The sequence below is a fragment of the Manis javanica genome, chromosome 4 (assembly GCF_040802235.1).
Source record: "Manis javanica isolate MJ-LG chromosome 4, MJ_LKY, whole genome shotgun sequence".
Taxonomy (NCBI): domain Eukaryota; kingdom Metazoa; phylum Chordata; class Mammalia; order Pholidota; family Manidae; genus Manis; species Manis javanica.
In genome coordinates this window covers 4223824-4246228 of record NC_133159.1, presented here as the reverse complement: position 1 = coordinate 4246228, position 22405 = coordinate 4223824, and the positions used below count along the sequence as shown (strand labels likewise).

Below are 22405 nucleotides of genomic sequence, written 5' to 3'. Positions count from 1 at the left end.
AGATGCCTGTTTTGAAATGCCGTGAGCTCTGCCAATGTGGGCTCCTGAACGTTTGCTGACTGAATAAAGTCGGTAATGCAGACTCCCTAGGATATAAGAGTGGGACGTGGGAGGAAGGTAGCCGTCATTTCCCCACTAATGGTCTTGGCACTCTTGTCAAAAATTGTTTGACTATATATGTAAGGGTTTATTTCTGGGCTTTATTTTTTTTTTACTTAAAGTGTAGTTGATATACAATATTGTAGTAGTTTTAGGTGTACAGCATATTGGTTGAGTAATTATGTACATATGAAATGCTGACCACAATAAACATAGTTACCAACTGTCACCAAAGGTAATTACAATATTATTGACTATATTCCCTGTGCTGTACTTTTCATTCCCATGACTTACTTATTTTACCGCTGGAAGTTTGTCCCTCTTTATCCCCTTCACCTAGCCCATCTCCCCGGGCAACCACCAGCTTGTTCTCCGTGTTTGGAGTCTACTTTTGTTTTGTTCACTTGCTTTATTTTTTAGATTCCACATATAAAGTGAAAACATATGGTATTTATCTTTGACTTATTTCACTTGATATAATATTCTCTAGGTCCATCCATGTTGTTGCAAAGGAGAAGGTTTTATTCTTTTTTATGGCTGGATAATATTCCATTGTACATATGTATCTCATCTTTTTTATCCATTCATCTGTTGATGGACACTTAGGTTGCTTCCGTATCTTGGTTATTGTAAATATGCTGCGGTAAACAGGGTTGCATATATCTTTTTGAATTAGTGATTTTGTTTTCCTTGGTAAATTCCTAGAATTGGAATTCTTGAGTCATATGGTATTTCTATGTCATTTGCAAATATATTCTCCCATTCAGTAGGTTGCCTTTTGTTTTGCTGATGGTTTCCTTTACTGTGCAGAAGTTTTTAGTTTAATGTGGTCCCAATTAGTTATTTGCTTTGGCTTCCCTGGCCTGGGGAGACATATCCAGAAAAAAATGACTGTGCTAATGTTCAAGTTTACTGCCTGTATTTTCTTTTAGGTGTTTTGTCTTACATTTAGGTCTTACGTCTAGGTCTTTAATCTATTTCAAGTTTATTTTGTGTATGATATAAGAAAGTGGTCCAGTTCCATTCTTTTGCATGTAACTGCCCAGTTTTCCCAGCACTGTTTTTGAGGAGACTTTTTCCCACTGCATAATCTTGTCTGGGTCTGCTGTTCTCTTTCATTGCATGTCTGTTGTTACGCCTTTGATGACTGCAGCTTTGTAGTAGGTTTTGAAATCAGTGATTGTGAGTCATTCAGTTTTGTTGTTCTTTTTCAAGATTGTTTGGCTAGTCAGGGTCCCTTGAGATTCCCTATGAATTTTAGGATGGGTTTTTCTATTTCTGCAAAACATGTCATTGGGATTTTGATAGGGGCTGCATTGAGTGTGTAGACTGCTTTGGTAATATTGGCATGTTAGCGGTATTGCTTTCCAATCCATGAACATGGGTTGAGTTTCTGGTTATTTGAGTCTTCCTGACTTTCTTTCAGCAGTGTTCGTAGTTTCCGTTGTAGAAGGCTTCGGTCTCCTTGGCTAAGTGGATTCTTCCAGTTCTGTGTTGAATAGAAGTGACAAAAGCAGGTGCCCTTGTCGTCCCCATCTGAGAGGAAAAGCGTCAGTCTTTCATTGAGTGTGATTGCTGTGTGGTTTTTCATATATGGCTTTTATTATATTGAGGTAGTGTACTTCTGTTCCTAGTTTGAGCGTGTTTTTATCATGAAGGGCTGTTGACTTTTGTCAAATGGTTTTTCTGCATCAGTTGAGATGATCATGTGTTTTTTTCCCCTTCACTCTTGATAGGCCATTTTACATTGATCAATTTTCATACATTGAATTATCCTTGCATCCTGAGAATAAATTCCCCTTGGTCATGGTGCATAATCATTTTAATATGCTGCTGGATTCTGTTTGCTAGTATTTTGTTGAGGAGTTTTTGCATCAGTGTTCATAAGGCATATTGGTCTGTGGCATTCTTATCTTGTGGTGTCTTTATCTGGCTTTAGTACCAGAGCTATTTTTGAGTCTTCTCACTTTTTTCGTAGTCTATCTAGCTAAAGATTTGTCAAATTTGTTGATCTTTTGAAGAACCAACTTCCAATTCCATTTGTTTTTCTCTATTTCATACATCTCTGCTCGAATCTTTATTATTTGCTAGCTTTTAGTTTAGTTCGTTCTTTTTGTAGTCCCTTTAGTTGTAATATTAGATTGTTGATTTGAGATCTTTATTTTTTAATGTAAGCATTTTAGCTATAAATTCCCCCCTTTGTACCACTTTTGCCACATCCTATATATTTTAGTATGTTGTGTTTTTGTTTTCATTTGTCTCCAAGTATTTTCTAATTTCTCTTGTGATTTCTTCTTTTATGCACTGGTTGTTTAAAAGTGTGTTGTTTAATTTCCACAATTTTGGGTATTTTCCAGCTTTACTTTTGCTACTGACTGCCAGCTTCATCCTGTTGTGGTAAGAGAGGATACTTTGTGTGATATCCATCTTTTAAAATCCACTGAGACTTAATTTGTTGCCTAACATGTGACCTTTCCTGGAAAATGTCCTGTGTGCACTTGAGAAGAATGTATCTGCTGTTGGGTGGAGGGCTGTGTATGTGTCTTAGATCTGGCTTATCATGGAGTTTAAGTTCTCTGTTTCCTGACTTTGATCTTGTTCTTTCCATTGTGAGTGGAGTTTGAAGTGTCCAGATGTTATTTAAGAACTGTCTTTCTCCCTTCAATTCTGTCAGTTTATGCTTCATGTATTTTGATGGTCCATCTTTAGGTATGTAAATGTTTGTAATTGTTATGTCTCCTTGCACTATTGAGCCTTTTCTTAATATATAGTATCCTTCTAAATCTCTTGGAATCTTTTTTGATACAAAGTCTATTTTTTTCTGTTATTTGAATAGCCACTCCTGCTCTCTTGGTTATTGTTCAAGGAATGTCGTGTTCTAGCCTTTCATTTTCAATGAATGTGTCTTCGGATCGCAAATGAATTTTTAGAGACAGTATATATTTGGACGATGTGTTAATCCATTCTGCTCATCTGGTTTTTGATTGGAGAGTTCAACTCATTTACATTTAAGTAGTTACTGATAAGGAGGGACTTATTTCTGTCTTTGTGTTACTTATTTTCTATATACCTTATAGCTTTTTGCCCCTCATTTTCTGCATTACTGTCTTTTTTTTGTGTTCATTTGAATTTTTTGTAGTGAAATGTTTACGTTCCTTTGCCATTTCTTTAGTGTATATTCTGTATCTAATTTTACATCAACATCTTAAAGTTATTAACATTTTCACAGTATTACATTTAGCATCCTAAAGTTATAACACTAATTTGAATTTATGCCAGCTTAACTTAAGTAACATTCAAAAATTCTTTTCCTTTCCATCTCTGTCTCCACCTCTTTTGGGTGTTGATGTCACAAAAATTACTTCTTTATACACTCTGTGCCCCAAAACATAAATTAATAATTCTGTTAAATGTGTTAGTCTCTTTAATCATGTAGAAAATAACATTTGGAGTTAGAAGCAAAAGTTACAATACTACTAGTTTTACACTAATCATTTTTTTCTTTAAGTGTGTTAGTGTTTTAAATCATGTAGAAAACAAGAAGGACACTTACAAACCATTATCACAATGATGCCAGCTTTTGTGACTGCCCATAGTCACTTTCACTGAGATCTTTATTTCTCCAGCAGTTTTGTCCAGTGTCCTTTCATTCCCCTGCGGTTTCATTTCACCCTTTGGCATCTCCTGTGGGTCAGATCTAGCCGTCACGATCTTCTTCAGCTTCTGTTTGGCTAGGATGTCTTGATTTCTCCCTCACTTTTGGAGGACAGTTTTCACTCACACAGAATTCTTGGCTGGTGGTTGTGTTCTTTGAATGTGTGGCCCGGGGCCTCTGGCCTCCAGAGTTCCTGATGAGGACGCTGCTCGTTATCTTCCTGCATCCCTTGTTTGTGATACTCAACCTCTCTCCGCTTGCTTTCAAGATTCTCTCTGTCTTTGTCTCTTGGAAGTCCGATTGTAACGTGTCTTGGTTTGGGCCTATTTTACTTGGAGTTCATTGAGTTTCTTTGATGTTTATAGTCATGTTTTTCATTACATTTGGGAGGTTCTCAAGTCATTTCTTCCAGCTATTCTCTCTGCCCCTCCCCCTCTCGCCTCCTCCTGGAGCCCCCCACAGTGGGTGTCTTGGCCTACTGGGCGGCGTCCCACAGGTCCCCTAGGCTCTGCTCGCTTTTCTTCAATCTTTTTTCCTTCTGTGTCTCAGATTTGGTGATTTCCATTGTCCTATCTTCAGGTTTTCTGCCTTTGAATCTCTCCAGTGAATTTTTCATTTCAGTTATTGTGCTTTTCAGCTCCAGAATTTCTCTTTAGTGGTGGGTCCATTTTGTTTCGCACATTGTTTCCTTGACTTTGTCCACATCTTCCTTTAGTTCTTTCAATTGCTTTAAAGCCTTTGTGTAGGAGATCTGCCATTAGATCTTGTTCAGGGACAGTGTCTGTTGACTTTTTTTCTCTCTTGAATGAGCCATATTTTCTTGTTTCTTGTGATATTTTTTGTAGAATGCTGGACATTTGGAACTGATAATGTGGTAACTCTGGAAATCAGATTTTCCCCCTCCCCAGGGTTTGCTGTCTTTCATCATCATTTTTGTTGTCTGACTGCCGTGGTCTGTCTTTGTGCCCAGGATCTGCCTGAGGTCTAAGTTTACTGCCTCCTTAGGTCTGTTCTGAGCGTGTGCCTTTCCCTGGGCCTGTGTGGTCGCTTTCTGACTTTCCTCAAATGTGCAGTTGTGTTTCAACATCCTAGTCTATAACATCTGGCTTCCAAAAGAGGAAAAAGAGAAAAATGAAGGGTACGGAAAATTCCCTGGAAGTCACTTCCGCTGTGGAAGAGGGGCAGCAGCAGTGACCGTCAGCCTCTTTGTCCCCTGTGACCAGAAGCAGCAGTCAGTGCTGAGCACATCCCCTGATGTTTTTGCTCCCTGAGGTCCTACAAGCAGGGTATGCTGAACTACCTGGGTGGGCCCTAATGACGCCTGCATCCATGTAGGAGAAGATGCAGGGGAGAGCTGAGGTGGAGATGGAGCAGAGAGGTGTGAATATGCAGAAACACTAGCATGTTTTGAAAAATCAGAAGGTGACCTGAGGAGAGTTCACTACCCCACGTCCCTTCCTGTGTCCCAGCCACAGTGGGAACCAGCCCTGTTGCTCCGGCCCATGTTCCCTGGGCTCTGCTTGTGAAGGTCAGCAGACACCTGGGCCCCCTGAGCCCCCTTCACGCCCAGGGGCAGGCTGTCCCTGAGCCTTTGCTGCTCTGACAACAGAGCGGGGCAGCACACCTGGTGGTCCAGGTGCCCCCTCCCTCCCTTACGCAGCTGCCTGTGCTCCATGTCCATTTATTCACCCAGTTTTCCATGTGGGATAGTTAGTGGTTTCCAGGATTTAGTGGTTATCTGTGGTTCTGAGAGGAACACAGGCGCCGTCGGGTGTGGCTTTTGTGTCTCCAGAGTCCCTGGAAGAGGGCTCGCTAGGCAGAGGGGCAGATGCATGTTGTTTCCTCAGGCGTTGCCAGAGTTCTCCAGCAAGTGGGGTTGTGGTTCATTTCCCCTGGCAGGGTACCAGGCCCACGTCCCCAGTGGCTCGCCGACAGCATCGTCAAACCTCTGAATTCTGATTATCTGATAAGTGGGCAGCGGTTCCCCAGGGCTGTCTGGGCATCGCTCTAATCATGTGATGCTGAGCACGTGTTCATGTGTTTGTGAGCTGTCTGTCCATTTCCTTTGCCTTTTCTTCTCCAGCCTTCTTGCATTTTTTCATCAGCTGTTAAGAGCTGTGCATGAAGCATATTTGCTCTGCATCTGACACATACTGCAGGTCCTTTCTCCCTGGCTGTTTCTCCTGGTTCTGGAGGCTGGAAGTCCAGGTCAAGGTGTCAGCAGATTTGGTTTCTGGAGATGAGCCTGCTTCCTGGCTTGTAGATGCCACCTTCTCACTGGCTCACATGACTTTTCCTTGGACTGTGTGCAGAGGGAGGGAGCTCTCTCTTCGCTTTGGTTTAAGGGCATGAATCCATGTTAGGGGTCCCACCCTCGTGACCTCATCTAAGCCTAATCACCCCCTAGAGGCCCTACTTCCAAGTGCCATCACCCTGGGGGTTAGGGCTTCAATGTAGGGGTGTTGGGGGGACACAAACATTCAGTTCACAGCATCATTTAAACTTTAAAACACATTTTAACGTGTCAAATTTATCAGTCTTTTCTTGTGTCTGGAGTTTGAATCGTAGTCAGAAAGCCTTTCCTTACACCTGTCGAGGAATTCATCCGTGTTTCCTCCTGGTGCTGTTTAATCTCATTTTCTATGTTTAGAGCTTGTTTGTGGTGTGGGGAATGGATCTTTTCATCTTTTCCCAGTGACCTCCACTTGTCCCAATACCATTTCTTAAGAAATAGTCCCCTTAAGAGACAGTGCGGTAGAACGCCTCTTCATCGTACCCGCAGTGTCTGTTCATAGCTGTGTCTCTTGAACCGGCCTCTTGGTGGGCTGCCCTGTTCCTGCACCAGGACCACAGCATCCCGGGGGGCTCTGGAGGATCCTGGGTCCTGTGTGGCCTGTTGCTCTTCCTATTGTTGCTTATACAGCTCTTCCTGCATGTTTGTACTTCCAGGTGGCCTCACCCATAAAGAGAGCCAACGGGCGTTTTTATTAGGGTTGCATTACATTTATAAGTCCATTTAAAGAGAATTGACACCTTGAGGATATCGCGATGTCCTAACCAGGAACAAGGCGAGTCTTTCCATTTGTTGTGGTCTGTCTTTGTGTCTTTCAGGAGTGATTCTTCTATAGTCTTAAAATGTAGATTTTAAACAGTTGAACAGTTCTTATAAAGTTTATTCATAGATATTTAATGTTTGTGCTTCTGTTATAAATAGGGTTTTCTCTTCTATTATGTCTTCTCACTTACCATTCTGGGTTTTTTTTGTGGATAGTCATAAACAAAATTTACTAGCACTTTAAATGGCTCTCATCATATACTGCACACTGGTTTTGAATTAAACCTTATTTTGAGGTAATTACAGATGCACTTGCAGTTGTAGAAATAAGCAGCGATGTGCTGTGCCTGCTGCCCTGAAGGTCACCTTGTCCTTTGTTGAGAGCAGACGCTGATTCTTGGCCCAGCTGGTCGACTTTTGTGCTCACGTCGGGTGCCTTGTGCGTCCTCTCCACAGCCTCTGCCTGTCGCGGTAGGCGCAGCTGTTCTCCTCCGTCCCCCCTGCCACGGATCCTCACCTAGCACTGTGCCTTTTCTGCTGCCCTCTTCTTGCCCTGTGCTCCGCAGTGCTCAGTGCCCAGCGTCAGGCTTGCTCCTGCCCAGACCCCCATGGAAAGGCAGGGCCTCCCTCACATCCCTCCCCTGGGCAGTCACTGCCCCGGGGCCTGGAGCAGCTCCCTATTGATCTGTGGCCAGGCTGTGATCCACGGAGCAGAGGGGCAGTGCCCACAGGACAGGATGCCAGGCTGCCAAGCCCCACCCCACAATCAAGGGCTCCATAGCACTCGGCTGGAGGTGGGGGCGGGAAGCAGACAGGCAGGGGGCAGCTCTCCCGAGGAGGAAGATGCACAGGCCCTGCGCTGCCCACATGCTGGCCAGTGCTGCAGACTCAGTCTCCAGAGGGCAGGAGGCCGCATGCCTGTCCCCTCACCTGTCACAGCTCCAAACTCACGACAGTTTCACTTCCCCCTCTTTCAATCCTTGTCAGGTTGACACCTTCCTTTGCAAAGAGGCCAGAGTGTTAGGTCCCCTTTAGCCAGTATGAAGAGTTACACTAGGTGGTAGGACTTGCCTAAAATCATGCCCCCTTGTTTTTCGTGGCCCATGTATATGTTTAAAAATAATCACTTTACTCTGGAGAATGAAACGAAAATATTGCCTGTCAACTGATCACTGTGCTTTAAATGACACTGCATGGACCGTGTCAAATGTGGGCAGATCAAATGACTTTAATTATATGTTGTTAGGTTTCCTTGTCTTCCATGAATGTATGAAGGAAATTAGCCTATAGCTGCCATCAGGCTCACTGTGGGACTAATTTGGGAAAGATTTTGGCATATAACATCCATTTCTGGAAGGAAGGACTTTGGGCTGCTCTCTGGTCCGTGAGCCTCCCCTTTGCCTGGTGGTGTCGCCTGGGGTCCTAGGAGCCTCCTGCCCGTCTGCAGGAAGGAGAGGCGAGTGCCTGGCCCTGGGTGCCTGCCCTGGTTGAGTCTTCACCTTGGATGGGTTTCAAGCTGTCAGGCCTTGCAAAGAGTCCACCTCCGTGGCCAGGAACGCCGTGGTCTTCAGGGGGAAGGCTGGGTCCCACACCTCGCCCGTTGCCAAGCTCCAAGTTCCCAGAGCCACTGGCTGCTTTTGTGTCCCAGGTTGTCATGCAGGGGGTACGCCTGCCTCCCCCAGACTGGTCTGTGTGCCTGGCTGAGGCCTCGGCCCACCCACCCTGTGCTGTTGCAGCCCCTCCATGGTTGGCACTCACAGGCCCGTGGTGGGCGGTGCGCCTGTGCCCCACCTCAGGCCTGAGCTGCCTCGGGCCCCTGCCCTCCTGCGTCTGCGTCGTCGTCCCCTAACCCTCTCTGTTCCCGCGACTGCCTCTCTCCCCTGGGACTTGTGGGCTCTGGAAACACCTTCCTTGGTCACACTGACCAGCTCAGTAGCTGCCCTCGCTGTGCTCACATGCTCGGGTGCTCCTGCCCTTCTCCTTGGAGCTGGGCATGCGGAGTGTGAGGTCAGGGAGGTTCCTGCCTGCAGGTGTCATCCTGGCCTGGCCGGGAGATGGTGCAGGATAATGGCAACTGAATTGCCTCCAAGCCCTATTGTCCCACTGAAGTCTTTGCAAAAGAGTGATCGGTGACTCACTAGCCGACTCTGCTTGTTAGAGTTGTTCAGAACGCAGTGAGGGCGTGGGTCTGTGTAGGTTACACAGAGGAGAGCTGTGCGGACTGAGGACTAGAGAACCTAAGGAGGTGTGCAATGGGCAAATTAGGTGTCGGTGTCACCTAACGTGAAACATTAAGCCAGACAGAGTTATGCGCATAACATGGAACCTTGGAGGCATACTTTATTTTTGATCCTGTGACAAACTGGATTTGGTAGGAGGTGACTGTACAAGTAGTCTAGATATGGTCCAATCCTTATGGTTCTTTTCTTTTAGTGGCTAATACATTTATCATAATTTCATTTTTAAAAAACAAGGAGTTCATACTCAGCTTTTCATTGAGACACGGTAGCTGCTCGGTGCCTGTATAGGCTGCCCTCCAGCTGACTGGATGGGAGGCAGGTCCTGTCTCTGTGTCTGACCAGCACCGAAAGGCGGGTGAGCCCCAGGCCTGGTCTCCTACGTTGCTGGTGCTTTGTGCTCCTGGGACGTGGGTCTTGTCTCATTGAGGTGACAGGCCCGAATCCCTGCTTGCCCCCGTAACTGGGCAGAGTGTGGTCCAGCATGCCATTTGAAACCTGGCTCCAGCCCAGGATTAGAACGGGCCCTGCTGAAGTGGGCGGCGCGAGGTCCAGTCACGGTGGGGCCTAGGGAAGAGAGAAGAGTTCAGAACCAGGCACTGGTTCCGGATGTTCATCTCCACGTGGATGTAAAGGATGCAGCGGCATGGATGCCACCTGGCCGGGAACAGTCTGGAAAGACGGCTGGATGGCACGAGCGTGCTTCCCTGTCTGTGCTGGGGCCTGCCCTCGCGTGCCCTCGGCTGCAGTGTAAGCCGCTGACCCTTGAGCCGTCGGCACTGGATTCCAGCCAGAGTCCCTGTGTGTGCGTGTGGCGGTGTGCTCCGGGCTCGAGTGTGGGGAGGTCCTGGCTGTTGCGGTGGCACAGCGGCTCGCCGTGTCCAGCCAGATGATCGGTCTGCTGGGAGCCCAAGTCCCGCTGCTGGAGCCCCGCCTTCCTCGGCAGCTCCCTCCCTCTGTGGCGGTCAGCCAGTCCCTCTGGGCCTCTCGTTTCCATGGGGCCGTGCTCCTCACCGTCAGGGACAGGGCACCGCTTCTGTGAGACCCCGCAGGCTATCCACCCCTCTGTGACCACGGCCCGCGCAGTGAGGGCTGCCGCCAGGAGGCACAGAGGGCCCTTGGCTCCCTCAGCTGCCCAGAGCCAGCGAGGAGCCACCTCGTTCCTTTGCTGTCCTCATCCCAGAAGGATGCAGATGGCGCTCTGTCACGCAGGAGGTGAAATGCTGGCTCCCCTCCCATTTCACTGCCTACTTTCCTGTTGCTTCTCCTCCCACGTCTATGGGTGGAGGTGGGTGTGGCTGCTGCCCCTGAGTCTGGGCTGTTTTAGTCTGACTTCAGCTGGTGCAGCTTCCCAGGCTCCCCGTCAGACCTGGTGTTGCTTGGTGCCCAGCGGGCCCCTGGCTGGGAATTGGCCTTCCTGGAGGTACTGATGGGCTTTGTGCCAAGGAGCCTGCAGAATGCCAGTCAGGCCCAGTCATCTCTGAAGTCAACTGGAGAAAATGTGTGCTAATAACCCTGAGTTGAATATCTGTGTGTATTCACCATTATTTTACAAAGTTTCTTACCACAAAGTACCATTTCTGGTGTTTTCCTAATCAACTAGGTAGACATTGGCCAGTTGCAGTATGCTTACAAGCCTGTAAGAGTCCCTTATGGGAACAGGAGGGGTCACAAAGGTGGCACTGGTGCTTAAGAGGGGAGCCAGTGCTGCCTTGAGCCAGAAAAGGAGCAGAGGGTGCTGGTTCAGCTGGTGGGTCTCAGAGCGGGAGGCTGCTTCCCCTCCCCGAGCCTCGGGTGCTGGGGCCTCTTCCTGCCCCGGTTCCTCATTCTGTAAAATGGAACGGGTGGTCCTCTGCCTCCATGTTGCCCCCTGGCCAGGTTTTCCCGGGAAAGCACTGTCGGCCCCGCCGGCGGGCTCTGTGGCAGCTCACACACTCCTGTGCTTTGTTTCTGTTCTAGGCGGCTTTGGCCACCTCTCCGTCCAGCGTGGCGTGTATGCACACAGTCCGCTGGGCTGTTTGGAACCCCTCGCTGGAAGCCAGCTCTGGGAGGGTGACCTTACCTCTGCAGGGTGGGACCCGGCCCAACCCCTCCCGCTGTCTGGTCTACAGGGTGCCCCCAGCTGGCATGAGCTCTGAAGAGGTAAGTCAGTACAAGTTTTAAGGATTTCCCATGTGTTCTGGCAAGTTCATGTGTCCTCAAACTGGAAGTTGACAGAGCTGTTGGCCGGTGTTTCATGAACAGGATTTTTCTGCGTGGTGAGCATGAAATGCGAGCGCTCACAGTGCTGCAGCTGCCCGCGGGCTCGCGGAGGCCTACCCTATCTTGGGTCTCCTGACGTCCCCACTCACATCTCAGCCTCTCGAGATGACCTGCAGGGCCCCATACAGTGAGATGTCTTTTTAAAGGACTCCTGAAGTGTTTGCTGCACGGGGTGATGGGCTGTGTGCTGCGGGGGCACCAGTGCTGTGGGGGGGCCTGGTGGCTGTGTCCCGACTCGTCTTTGTGGCTCATCACTTACCCGCTGAACCTCCGTTCACTGGCTGTGTGCAGGGGCAGTGGGACCACAGCAGTATCATTATAAATCCATTTTTAAATGAAGTTTTCTCAGCACCCTGTACAGAAAGCAAATAAAGTGGGGCAGGCCAATTGATGTGTGCGTGAGGTCACCCCTGGCTTCTGCTGGCCCACTGGCGGCCTCGCAGAGTGGGCAGTAGTGACCCCGGGAACCACAGCCACTGTGAATCTGCGGCTCTGGCTGGCGCTGAGGTGCATCGAGGCAGGTTTCTGTCCGGGTCTGTGCTTCTGTTTTTCTGCTTACATTCCTGAGATAAGCTCCAGCCTATTTCAGCGGTATGAACAGGAAGCTTTTAGACTCAATCGACTCATTTTTCTTGGGTACAGGGACCATTCCTGTCATCTCAGTGCGGCATCTGTGTGCTGACTAGCGACAAACATCATTTTCAGTGTTGTTATTTATGATCTGGGTAATGCTTTGGGGACCAGGGAAAGGGAGCAACCGACTATGCGGCATTCCATTACAAGGAACGTCTGTTATGGGCTGTATTTTGCTACATTCCCACGTGGTCCGTTTGAGCCCTCAGTAGGAAATCGCCATTAGAAATCCTGAAGCCATTGCCATTTTTTCTCTCTGTATGTCTGTACATGAATAAACATTTATTCTATTTAATTTTAGCCTTCATGTGCTACTGGCATTTCCTTCACTTTTTAAGCGTGTGAACTGTATCGGGGCAGAAATGTTTTGAAGGTCTGACCATCTTAAGGATACAAATAAATCAAATACTGCCATTTTTCACAACGACTCTCACTTCTAATTGGGTTTCTCAGCTTCAGCACTGCTGGCATTTAGGTCAGATGATTCTTTGCAGTGGGGGCTGTCCTGGGCACGGGAGGATGTTCAGCACCAGCCCCGGGCCCCTCAGGGGCTGGCGGCATGCCCCAGTGTGACAGACAGCCTGAAATGTCTGCAGCCATTGCCAGGGGTCTCCTGGGGGCAGCATTGCCCCTCACTGAGCACTGCTACTCTACACAGATATAAGTAACTAAAAAAAATAATGAGCTAAAACTGGTCACACACTTGATTCAGTCTCCTGTGTTTTTCACGCGCTCCTCTGCTCCTTTCCACATTTCTCATCTTACATGACAGTGCCAGCTTCTGTTGAGTCAGGTGGCGTGGAGACCTAGGTATGCCTGTTCTCTGCTCCTCCACCACTTAATTCTTTATCGTTTCATTCAATGAATTTTTATTGAGGCTTATGTATACTCTTGGAAAAATATCCCCCATCCCATGGAACTTATATGTCAACTATAATTAAAAAATACTTTAAAAAGACATTCTTAGATGAGCTAAAACTAAGGGAAATCATTGGTAGTCTACATGTGCTAAAAGAATTGCTGATGGAATTTCTTCAGACTGGGAAGCAGTGATGCCAGACGGGAACTCGGTACATCAGGAGCGAAGAAAGGGCAACATAAATGATAAAGATGATGCAGTATTCTCCTCCTCTTTTCTTTAAAACATGTTTAATAGTTGAAGTAGAAATTTCAACAGTGCCTGATAGGATGTTTAAGGTATAGAGATATAGTAGATAAGACAACCATAGTATATATAGAGAGGGTAAAAAGACATACATATGGTGATAAGGTTTTTGCATTACACTTGAAATAATAAAATATCAGTTCTGAATGAATAAATATTTACATTGTAGACCCGAGAGCAATCACTAAAAATAAGATACAAAAGGATAATAAAAACCCAGTACATAGATAAAATGGAATAGTTCAAAAGAAGGCAGGAAAGGGGAAATAGGAAGGGAATAGGAACAGAAGGAATAAATTAAAGAAGTGATAGTCTTGAATACCAATAGTTACACAAAAATGTCACTAGTCTAAGCATACCAGTTTAAAGAAAGAAATTGTCAGGTTGCATAAAAAAATCGAAGTCCAACTATATTCTGTCTGCTTTCAAATACAATAATGGAGATAGATTAAAAATTAAATAATGGAAAAACATTCCATGCAAACACTAATCAAAAGAAGACTGGGGTGGCTTTATTAATGCCATACAAGTGGACTTGGAGCAAAGGAAATTTTCAGAATTAAGAGGGATATGACATATGATAAAATAGTCAGTTCATCAAAGAGACAGAACAATCCTGAAAGTATGTACATCTAACATAGAACTTCAAAATACATTAAGCAAAAACTAATAGAAATGAAATGAGAAATAGAAAAATTTGGTTATAGTTGGAGACTTCAGTACTCCTCTCTCAGTAAACTATGAGCACATAGAAAATCACTAATGATGTAGAACTGAACAGTATCAGCGGCCGTCTGCATCTAAATGACTTTTAAGATCACTCAACAGCAGGAGAATGCACATTCTTTTCAAGTACAAATGGAACATTCACCAGAATAGACTCATAAAACACACTTTGATAATCTTAAAATAACTAAAATTATACAAGGTATATTCTATGATCATAATGCAATTAAATTAGAAATCATAACAATATAAAAAATTACACTTTGCAATGAAGCAATACATTTCTAATATATTTCTAAATAATCCATAAGTCAAAGAGGAAGCCTCAAGAAAAAATAGAAGATATTTTGAACTGAACAAAAATGAAAATATATCAGAATTTGTAGGATGCAGCTAAAGCATGCTTACATGGAAATTTATAGCATCGAGTGCTTATGTTAGAACAGAAAAAAGGTCTCAAATCAATAAGTCTTCTACCTTTAGAAACTAGAAAAAGAAGTGGAAAATAAACCTAAAGCAAGCAGAAGAAAGTCAGTAATAATGAGCAGAAACCAATGAAATTGAAAACAGAACAGAGAAGAAAAGGAAAACCAATGAAACCAAAAACTGATTCTTTAAAAAGGTCAGTAAAATTGGTCAGTATCCAGCAAGACTGAAAAAGAAATGACAGGATACAAATTACTAATATTAAGAATGAGAGAAGAGTGATCACTGCAGGCCCAACAGGTATTGAAAGGGTGTGAAGGGAATACTATGAACAACTCTGTGCCCATAAATTAGACAATTTAGGTGAAATGGATTAATTCATTTTAAACTATCTTAAACTGTTCAAAACTCACCTAAGATGAAGTAGATAACCCAAATAGTCCTGTAACCATTATAAAAGTTGAATTGATAGTTTAAAAACTTCTGAAAAAGAAATATCCAGGCCTATTCACTATAACCCTATGAACAGCTAAAGAAGAAATAATACCAATTTTTCTACAATCTCTTCCAAATAATAGAAGGATGGGAACAATTCCTAATTAATGTAATCAGGCCTATATTACCCTGATATCAAAACCAGAAAAAGACAATACAAGAAAAGAGAACTATGGACACACATTCCTATGAACATAGATGTAAAGATAGTCAACAAAATTTTAGCAAATTGAACCCAACATATGGGAAAAAAAAATACCACAACCATGTAGGGAATCGCAGGAATGCAAGGGCATTTTCTTTCTGAAAATCAATAAATATAATTCATAATAGTAACAGCCTAAAGAAGGAAAATAGTATGACTATAGCAATTGATGCAGGAAAAGCATTTGACAAAATTCAACATCCATTTATGCTAAAAACTCTGAGCAAGCTAGGAGTAGAACCTCCTCAGTCTGATCAAGGGCATCTACAAAAACCCTTTAGTTAACATCATACATAATGGTGAAAGACTGAGACATTCCCCTTAAGATCAGGAACAAGTGAAGGATGTCTACTCATAGATTCAAAATCTTATTCAACACTATCCTGGAAGTTGTAGCCAGTGCAATAAGGCAAGAAAATAAAATAAAAGACACACAGATTGGAAAGGAAGAAACAACTGTGCTTATCTCCAGACTTCATGATTGTCTGTGCTCAAGGGATCTACAAAAAAAACAAAACAAAACAAAACAACAACAACAAAAAACCCTAAAAAGCAAAAAACAAAAAACTCCTAGAAAGAGTGAGTGAGTTTATTAAGGTTGAGGATACAATAGGAGGTCAAGATAGAAAAATCAGTCATGTTCCTATATAGTAGTGATGAAGAATTGGAAAACAAAATTTAAAAAACAGTATATTTACAAAGCCTTTCTCTCAAATAAATCTAACAAAATATGTACAGGATCTGTATGATGAAAACTATAACATGTTGCTTTTGCGTCATGCCATTATTCTCATTGTGGTTACTCCTGGTGAAATCAAAGAACACCTAAATAAATTTAGAGACATAATAACTTTACGGATCAGAAGATCGAACATAATAAAGACAAATTCTCCCTCTACAGATCTCTAGACAATGCAATTTCAGTCAATGTTTTGGATACAGACAAGCTGATTCTAAAATTTATATATAGAAAGGCAAAGGGGTTAGAAGCGTCAAAACAATTTTGAAAACAAAATTAGAGGAACCATTCTTCACAACTTTAAGGCTTATAATAAAGCCACACAATCAATATAAGGTGCTGTTTATGAAGGAATTGCCACAAAAATGAATGAAACAGAAGAGAGAGTCCAGAAGTAAATCAGTTTGGCAGTTTGCTATAAAATTAAATATACACATACCGTATGACCCAGCCATCATCATCTTAGAGAAATGGAAAGTTAGATTCCTATAGAAGCATGTACACCAGTGTTTTAGCGGTAGAGGAATGAACTATTGATATGTACTACCGCTGGGTGAATCTCATCAGCTTTGTGTTAAGTGAAAGAAGCTGGTCTCACAGGTTGTGGACCATATGATTCCATTTATATGACATTCTCAGAAGACCGCAGTGCTGTAGGATCAGGTGAGGCAGGAGGGACTGCATGGGGGCAGCACCTGGGAGTTTGGGGGGATGGAGCTGTCTGTACCCCGATTGTGGCGGTGGTTACATGTGTTACAACTCAAAGAACTTACACAGCAAAATTTAAGAGGTCAGTTTAACATGGGTTAATTAAAAAAAATCAAATGCAGAGAAATGTGATTTCCACTTGTGTAAGGGTCATTGCAAGATAATGCAGTCTTCTGGGATTTTTATGCCACAGTTGATTGTTTTCTGTTCAGAAAATTATGTGATTATAATCTAAGAACGTGTGGTTTCAGAAATCCTTGATTTTGATTAGACTTTTAGGGTGGGGCAAATTGTTCCTGGTTGAATTGTTATCATCTGGGGATACCGATGAAGGCAGCGTGGCCATCATTGCTCTGTTGTGTCAATCACAGGTGAAGCAGGTGGAGTCGGGGACAGTCCAGTTCCAGTACTCGCTGAGCTCTGAAGGACACCTGGACACACCCACAGGGGGTGTCAGCAGCCCCAAGGCACTTCGGCCCTCTGGGAAGCCATCCACGTCCCCTTCAAGTAAGTGTTTGCAGAGAGCTGACTCTTCAGGCTCACAGCATAACTTCCATCTGTGCCCAAGGAAAACTGCTTAGTCCAGTACAATAACATTTTTCAGCTAATGGCCACAGATTGCTTTAATTTGATTCGGTTGGGTTTTTGCTAATACAGAGGTGTAGAACTGGGCAGTGATAGGGTCTGGCCCAGGACTTTGTCAGCCACGGATGAGCTCAGTTACTTGCAGCTCTGTGACCAAGGGCCTGTAGAAGGTTCTGCTGGAGACATCTGAAGGGGCATGTCACATGGGTGTCCTGTGAACCTGGGGCTCAAGAACCAGAGGTTGACTGAAAGCCATGGACTGCCATCTCTGTTTGTGCTGTTCATGTGTCATGTGTGTTGTTTTGAGAAGGCGCTTTCTGTTCCCTTGCAGCTCTGAGAGGCTTTACGGGAGGGAGTGAGGGCTGAGCACCGATACGTCCTTTCTGTGGGTGGCTGTGGAGTGACCCCAGCTGCTGGCTCTGTGTTTGGCTGGCCCAGAACCTCCTGCTGTGGCCGGTTCCTGGTGCTCAGGGCCTCTTAGTTCATGCCTGAGGGCCACAGGCTGGCATCCAGACTGAGCAAAGAGAGTGGAAGTTCGGGCGAGTGCTGCAGAGGCTCAGCTGTGCAAGCTGCAAGCTCTTGGATCCAGGCTTCTAGACATCTCGCCAGCTGAAAGAATGTTCTAGATCACAAGTGATTAGTCTTCTGGGAAGTCAGGAAGCTAGGGAATGAGCACATGTGTAAGCCCACAGAGGGGTTATACTCACCTATCCTCCGATGGCTTGTCCTCTGTCCAGAGAGGCCTGCCGGCACCTGGTGCCAACTTGTAGTGAGTCTGTCACGTGGGAGTGATTTTTTTAAGGGTTGAGATTCCAGTTTATGGAAACTGGTCTCACTGAATTTAGTTTTACAGTTTGTGGACGTGGTACACTTATTTCTTTGGCCTAGAACTTGATATGCTGGCCTCCATCTTCATGGTCTTCCAGGATTTTCTGAGATACCTAAAAATACTCAGGTACCAGCACTTCATAGTTGACTGCTTTGGGACGAACCGTGCCAGTAAGTCTTCTCTTTCCTTTCCTTCTTGCGGGTGTTCAGTGGCTTTATTGCTCCACTCCCAGCCTGCGAGTATCCAGGTGGTTCTCAGGGTCACTGTTCACACTGCTATTAGTGACCCCGCCTGTGAGAGGCGCTGAAGGGCAGAGCGCTGGCTGTGCTGGAGAACTTGCCAAAAGATCGCCAGAATCCCCCCCACGGGTCGGTGGTAGGCAGGCACTTCCTGTCAGGACCAATTTAGAATGAATTCCCAATTTTATTTGATAAAGTTGAATGCATTGAAGGCTTAGAATATATAGTTTAAAAATACTAACTAAAGGGTCAAATTTATTTTTAACCCATTCCCTTCTTTAAATCTTTCCTTCTTTGACATACACTCCTAGTTGCATTTTAAAAATAAAAAACAAGTACTAACCTCTAAGAAACATAAATATGAAAGATATCCTAGATTATCCAAATAAGTATGTTTTGTGATTATGTATGAACATGATTTCTCTGGTTCTTGATTAATTTACTCAAAAGGACAATAGTGAAATATAATGAAGATAGTTCACCCATGTCTGTGGAAATGCTGGAATAGACCATTTCCTTAGAGAATAAACCTGTACAGCTAGCTTTAAGAGAAAAATGAAGTTACCTTTTCTGGAAAGGAGTTTTCAAGTTTGACTTATGATGTAGTTGTGGTTCTGGAAACCAGGAGCTGGTTGTGTTTGAAGATCTGATCCCGTCAATCATGAAGTGTGGTGGGCGACCCTGTCATTTGCTTTCGTGGCCTGGGTCAGCCGTGGACCTGGTCTGTAGGCTCCTGACTTTACTTCCCCAGTTGAGCTCTTTTCAGGAGGGCACTTGAGATTTAAACCTTAATCTGCCGCTGCCCCCATGGCCCAGAGCTGTCCTCTGAATGGTTTTTTGCTTGGTGCTCACTGAGCTTCTTGGGTCTCTCAGTTTAGAGTTTTCATCACATTTGGAGAAGCTTTGATCGTTATTTCTTCAAATACTGCTTCTGTCTTCTGCTCTCTCCTCTGCCAGTTGTCCCCCAGCTTGCTGACATTCTGCTCACGTCTGTCTGTAATCTTTCCTCGCTGTGGTCCAGTTCAGGTGGTTCCCGTCCCTGTGTCTCGAGGTTTCCTTGTTCTTTCTTCTGCAGTGTCTCATCTGCCATTAATCCCATCCAGTGCATTTTTCCATCACAGACACTAGTTCTCATCTCCAGAAGTTCTGTTTGGTCTTTAATATCTTCCATGTCTTGATTTAACATGTTCAACATTTCACCTAGCTTTTTGAGCATGTGAAATATAGTTGCAGTTATTTATTATCTTAGTTTGCTATTTCTAATAGCTTTGTCCGTTCTGGATCAGTTTTGATTGATTGATTATTGTTCAAATTAGGATTGTATTTTCCTGTTTTGCATTCATTATTTTTGATTGGATTACAGATATTATTAATTTTCTTTTATTAGGTGCTGAATATTTTGATACAGGCATGCCTCGTTTTACTATGTTTCACTGTCTTGCACTTTGAGGGTATGCCATTTTTTACAAATGGAAGCTTTGTGGCCGCCCTGCATCGGGCAGCTCTACTGACACCATTTTTCCAACAGCACCTGCTCACTTTGACTCTCTGGTCACATTTTGGTAATTCTCACAGTATTTCAAAAGGTTTTCATTATTATTATGTTTATTTTCATTCTTCTTATTATATTATTATATTTGGTCATCTAGGATCAGTGATCTTTGATGTTACTGTTCTGATTGCTGTGGGGCTCCATGAACTGCGCCCATATAAGATGCCAAACTTAATCAGTTATTGTTGTGTGTGTTCTGACAGCCCCACTGACCAGCCCCACTGACAGTTCCCCTCTCTCCCTCCTCGGGCCTCCCTGTTTCCTGAGACACAGCGATATTGGAATCAGGCCAGTTAATGACCTTTCAGTGGCCTCTAAGTGTTCCAGTGAGGAAAGAGTCACAGGTCTTTCACTTGAAATCAAAAGCTAGAAGTGATTGACTTAATGAGGAAACATATCGAAAGCCGGGATCGCTGCCATCTCGTGACGAAACTTGAATTAGGTGAGGGGTTGCTTCCTGTGGAGGAGCAAAGAAAGTGGTTTCTTGAGATGAAAACTACTCCTCATGAAGATGCTGAGAAGATCGTTGAAACGACAACAAAGGATTTAGAATATTACGTGAACTAAGCTGATGAAGCAGCAGCAGGTTTGAGAGGAGGGACTCCAACCTGAGAGCAGCTCCACTGCGAGTAAAAGGCTATTGAACAGCTTCGCCTGCTGGAGAGAAGTCGCTGATGAGGGAAGAGTCCGGCGTGCGGCACACTTCGCTGATGCCTTGTTTTAAGGAACTGCCACAGCCCCTCCAGCCTTCCGCAGCCAGCACCCCCATCAGCCAGCAGCTGTCAATGCTGAGGCGCCGTCCCCACCACAGAGAGATTACAATGTGCCCAAAGCTCAGCTGGAGAGCATTTGAACAATAACGTATTTTTGAATTAAGGTGTATACATTTTTTTAGACCCAGTGCTGTTACACACTTAATAGACTACAGGATGGCATGAACATGACTTTATGTGCACGGGGAAACCACAGCGTTCATTTGGCTTGCGATGTTCACCTTACTGTGCTGCTTGCTTGGTCGCAGTGGTCTAGGGCAGAACCTGCAGTGTCTCGGAGGTGTGCCTGTATTTGATAAATACTTTGAGCTTTGATCCTTTTGGTCTTGCCCTTGGGATTTGTTAGATGGGAGCAGATCACCATTTAGTGTAGGGCCAATTATTCCCCAATGTGACGACCCGTTTGGGTGCCCGACCTGATGTCCCGAATCATGAGGTTTACTAGTCTGGCCTTCAGGAAAGGCCTAGTTGCATGTGGGCACCAGGTGCTATTCTGGTGGGTCTTTCCCAAGCTGAGTGGTTTCCTGACTGTGATCTAATGCCTTGCAGAAGGACCCTCTGTGAATGGCCGAGCTCCGTCTCTGTACGCTGCGTCCTGTCTGGCACTCGGCCCTGTGTGCTCCAGCGTCATCCTCGGTCTAGGGACTCTCCGTGCTGTGTTCCCTGACCACTGGCCCCCTGTGCCCTGTCTGAGTTCCCCTCCCTGGACCTGCAGACTCACTAGCGGCGGTGACCGGGGCAATCGTAGGCTTCACCTCTTCTGTTTTCTGTCCCTCGGGATCACTCTCCTGTGTTGCCTGAATTTCAGCATCTTGAAAACCATTGGTTTATGTATTTTTCTCAATTAAAAAAAATTTTGTTTTGGATGGGAGGGCAGGTGCATCTGGTCACTGTTTAATCCATCCTGGCTAGAAGTGGAAGTCTTTGCCTGTGTTTCACTGTATCTGGGCTGTTGAAATCATCTACCCCAGGGCTGATAGTCCCATGCGGTTCACTACTTGTGAATCACTGTTCCTGACTGAGTCTTGGCTCACATTTCTGCCTGGAATGTACCTCCCTTGTACACTGCATTAATTTTCTTCTCCTTTTTTAAATTGAAAGTGACATAGTCAAGAATAGCCAAGGCAACTTTAAAGAGAAGAGACCTCACCTTTCTTGAACTGTAGACTTACCATAAAGGTCTAGTAACTAGAACAGTATGTCATTGCTGCAGAAATAGGGTAATACCAGGACACAATAAAAAGTGTTATATAGGACAAATTTCAGATAAAGAGTTTATTAGTGCCCTAGTATTGTTATATGAATTATCATGAACTTGGTGGCTTAAAACAGAATGAACTTATTGTCATATAGTTCTGGAGATGAGAAGTCCTGCACGGGTCTTACAGGCTAACATTAAATGTCTCGGCAGGGCTGGTTCCCTCTGGAGGCTCTGGGCGTATCTGCTTCCTGCCTTTTCCAGCTTCCAGAGGCGCCTGCACCCTTTGGCCCCTTCCTCCGTCTTCAAAGGCAGCAGTGCAGCATGCTCGCATTTCTCTCTGTCTCTGGCCCTCCGGCCTTCCTTTCAAGGATAGTTAGGATTGCACTGCATCTGCCCAGACCACTGGACAGTCTCCCCATCTCGAGGTCAGTTGATTTGCAAAACCCTAATTCCACCTGCAACCTTAATTTCCTTGGTAGTGTAACGTAACATTTACGGTTCTGGGGACTGGGATGTGGATATTTTTGGGGTGGGGAGCGTTGTTACTCTGTCTTCCACAGGAGGGATGACGGATCAGTCAGTTAACGGTGCTGAGATTGTTGTCCATGTGGGAAACATAAAATCACATTATAACTGTGTGTGGACAAAAATAAATTCCGGGTGGATTACAGAACAAAACTTTGGAAATTTTAGAATTAGAAATTTTTGAATTAGAAGATGAGAAAGAAGAAAGATTGTAGAAAGAGCTGTTTCAAATCAATACGAGGTAATAAACAACGGGAAGAAAAAATGGGCAAACGATATGAAAAGGGTCACAGAGA

General features: G+C 44.8%; 1 protein-coding gene across 17 annotated transcripts in view; it reads left to right on the top strand.

Moving 5' to 3' along the window:
* Window positions 1-22405, top strand: part of NPHP4 (nephrocystin 4) — a 127541-nt gene that overhangs the window by 48523 nt on the left and 56613 nt on the right. For all 17 annotated transcript variants that reach the window (XR_012129944.1, XM_073233095.1, XM_073233099.1 and 14 more), the window contains 2 exons: window positions 11006-11188; window positions 16777-16912. Coding sequence is in view for 16 of the 17 variants with exons in the window: in XM_073233095.1 (XP_073089196.1) it covers window positions 11006-11188; window positions 16777-16912 (319 nt within the window). In the remaining variant the exon portion in view is untranslated. The remainder of the gene's footprint in view (window positions 1-11005; window positions 11189-16776; window positions 16913-22405) is intronic.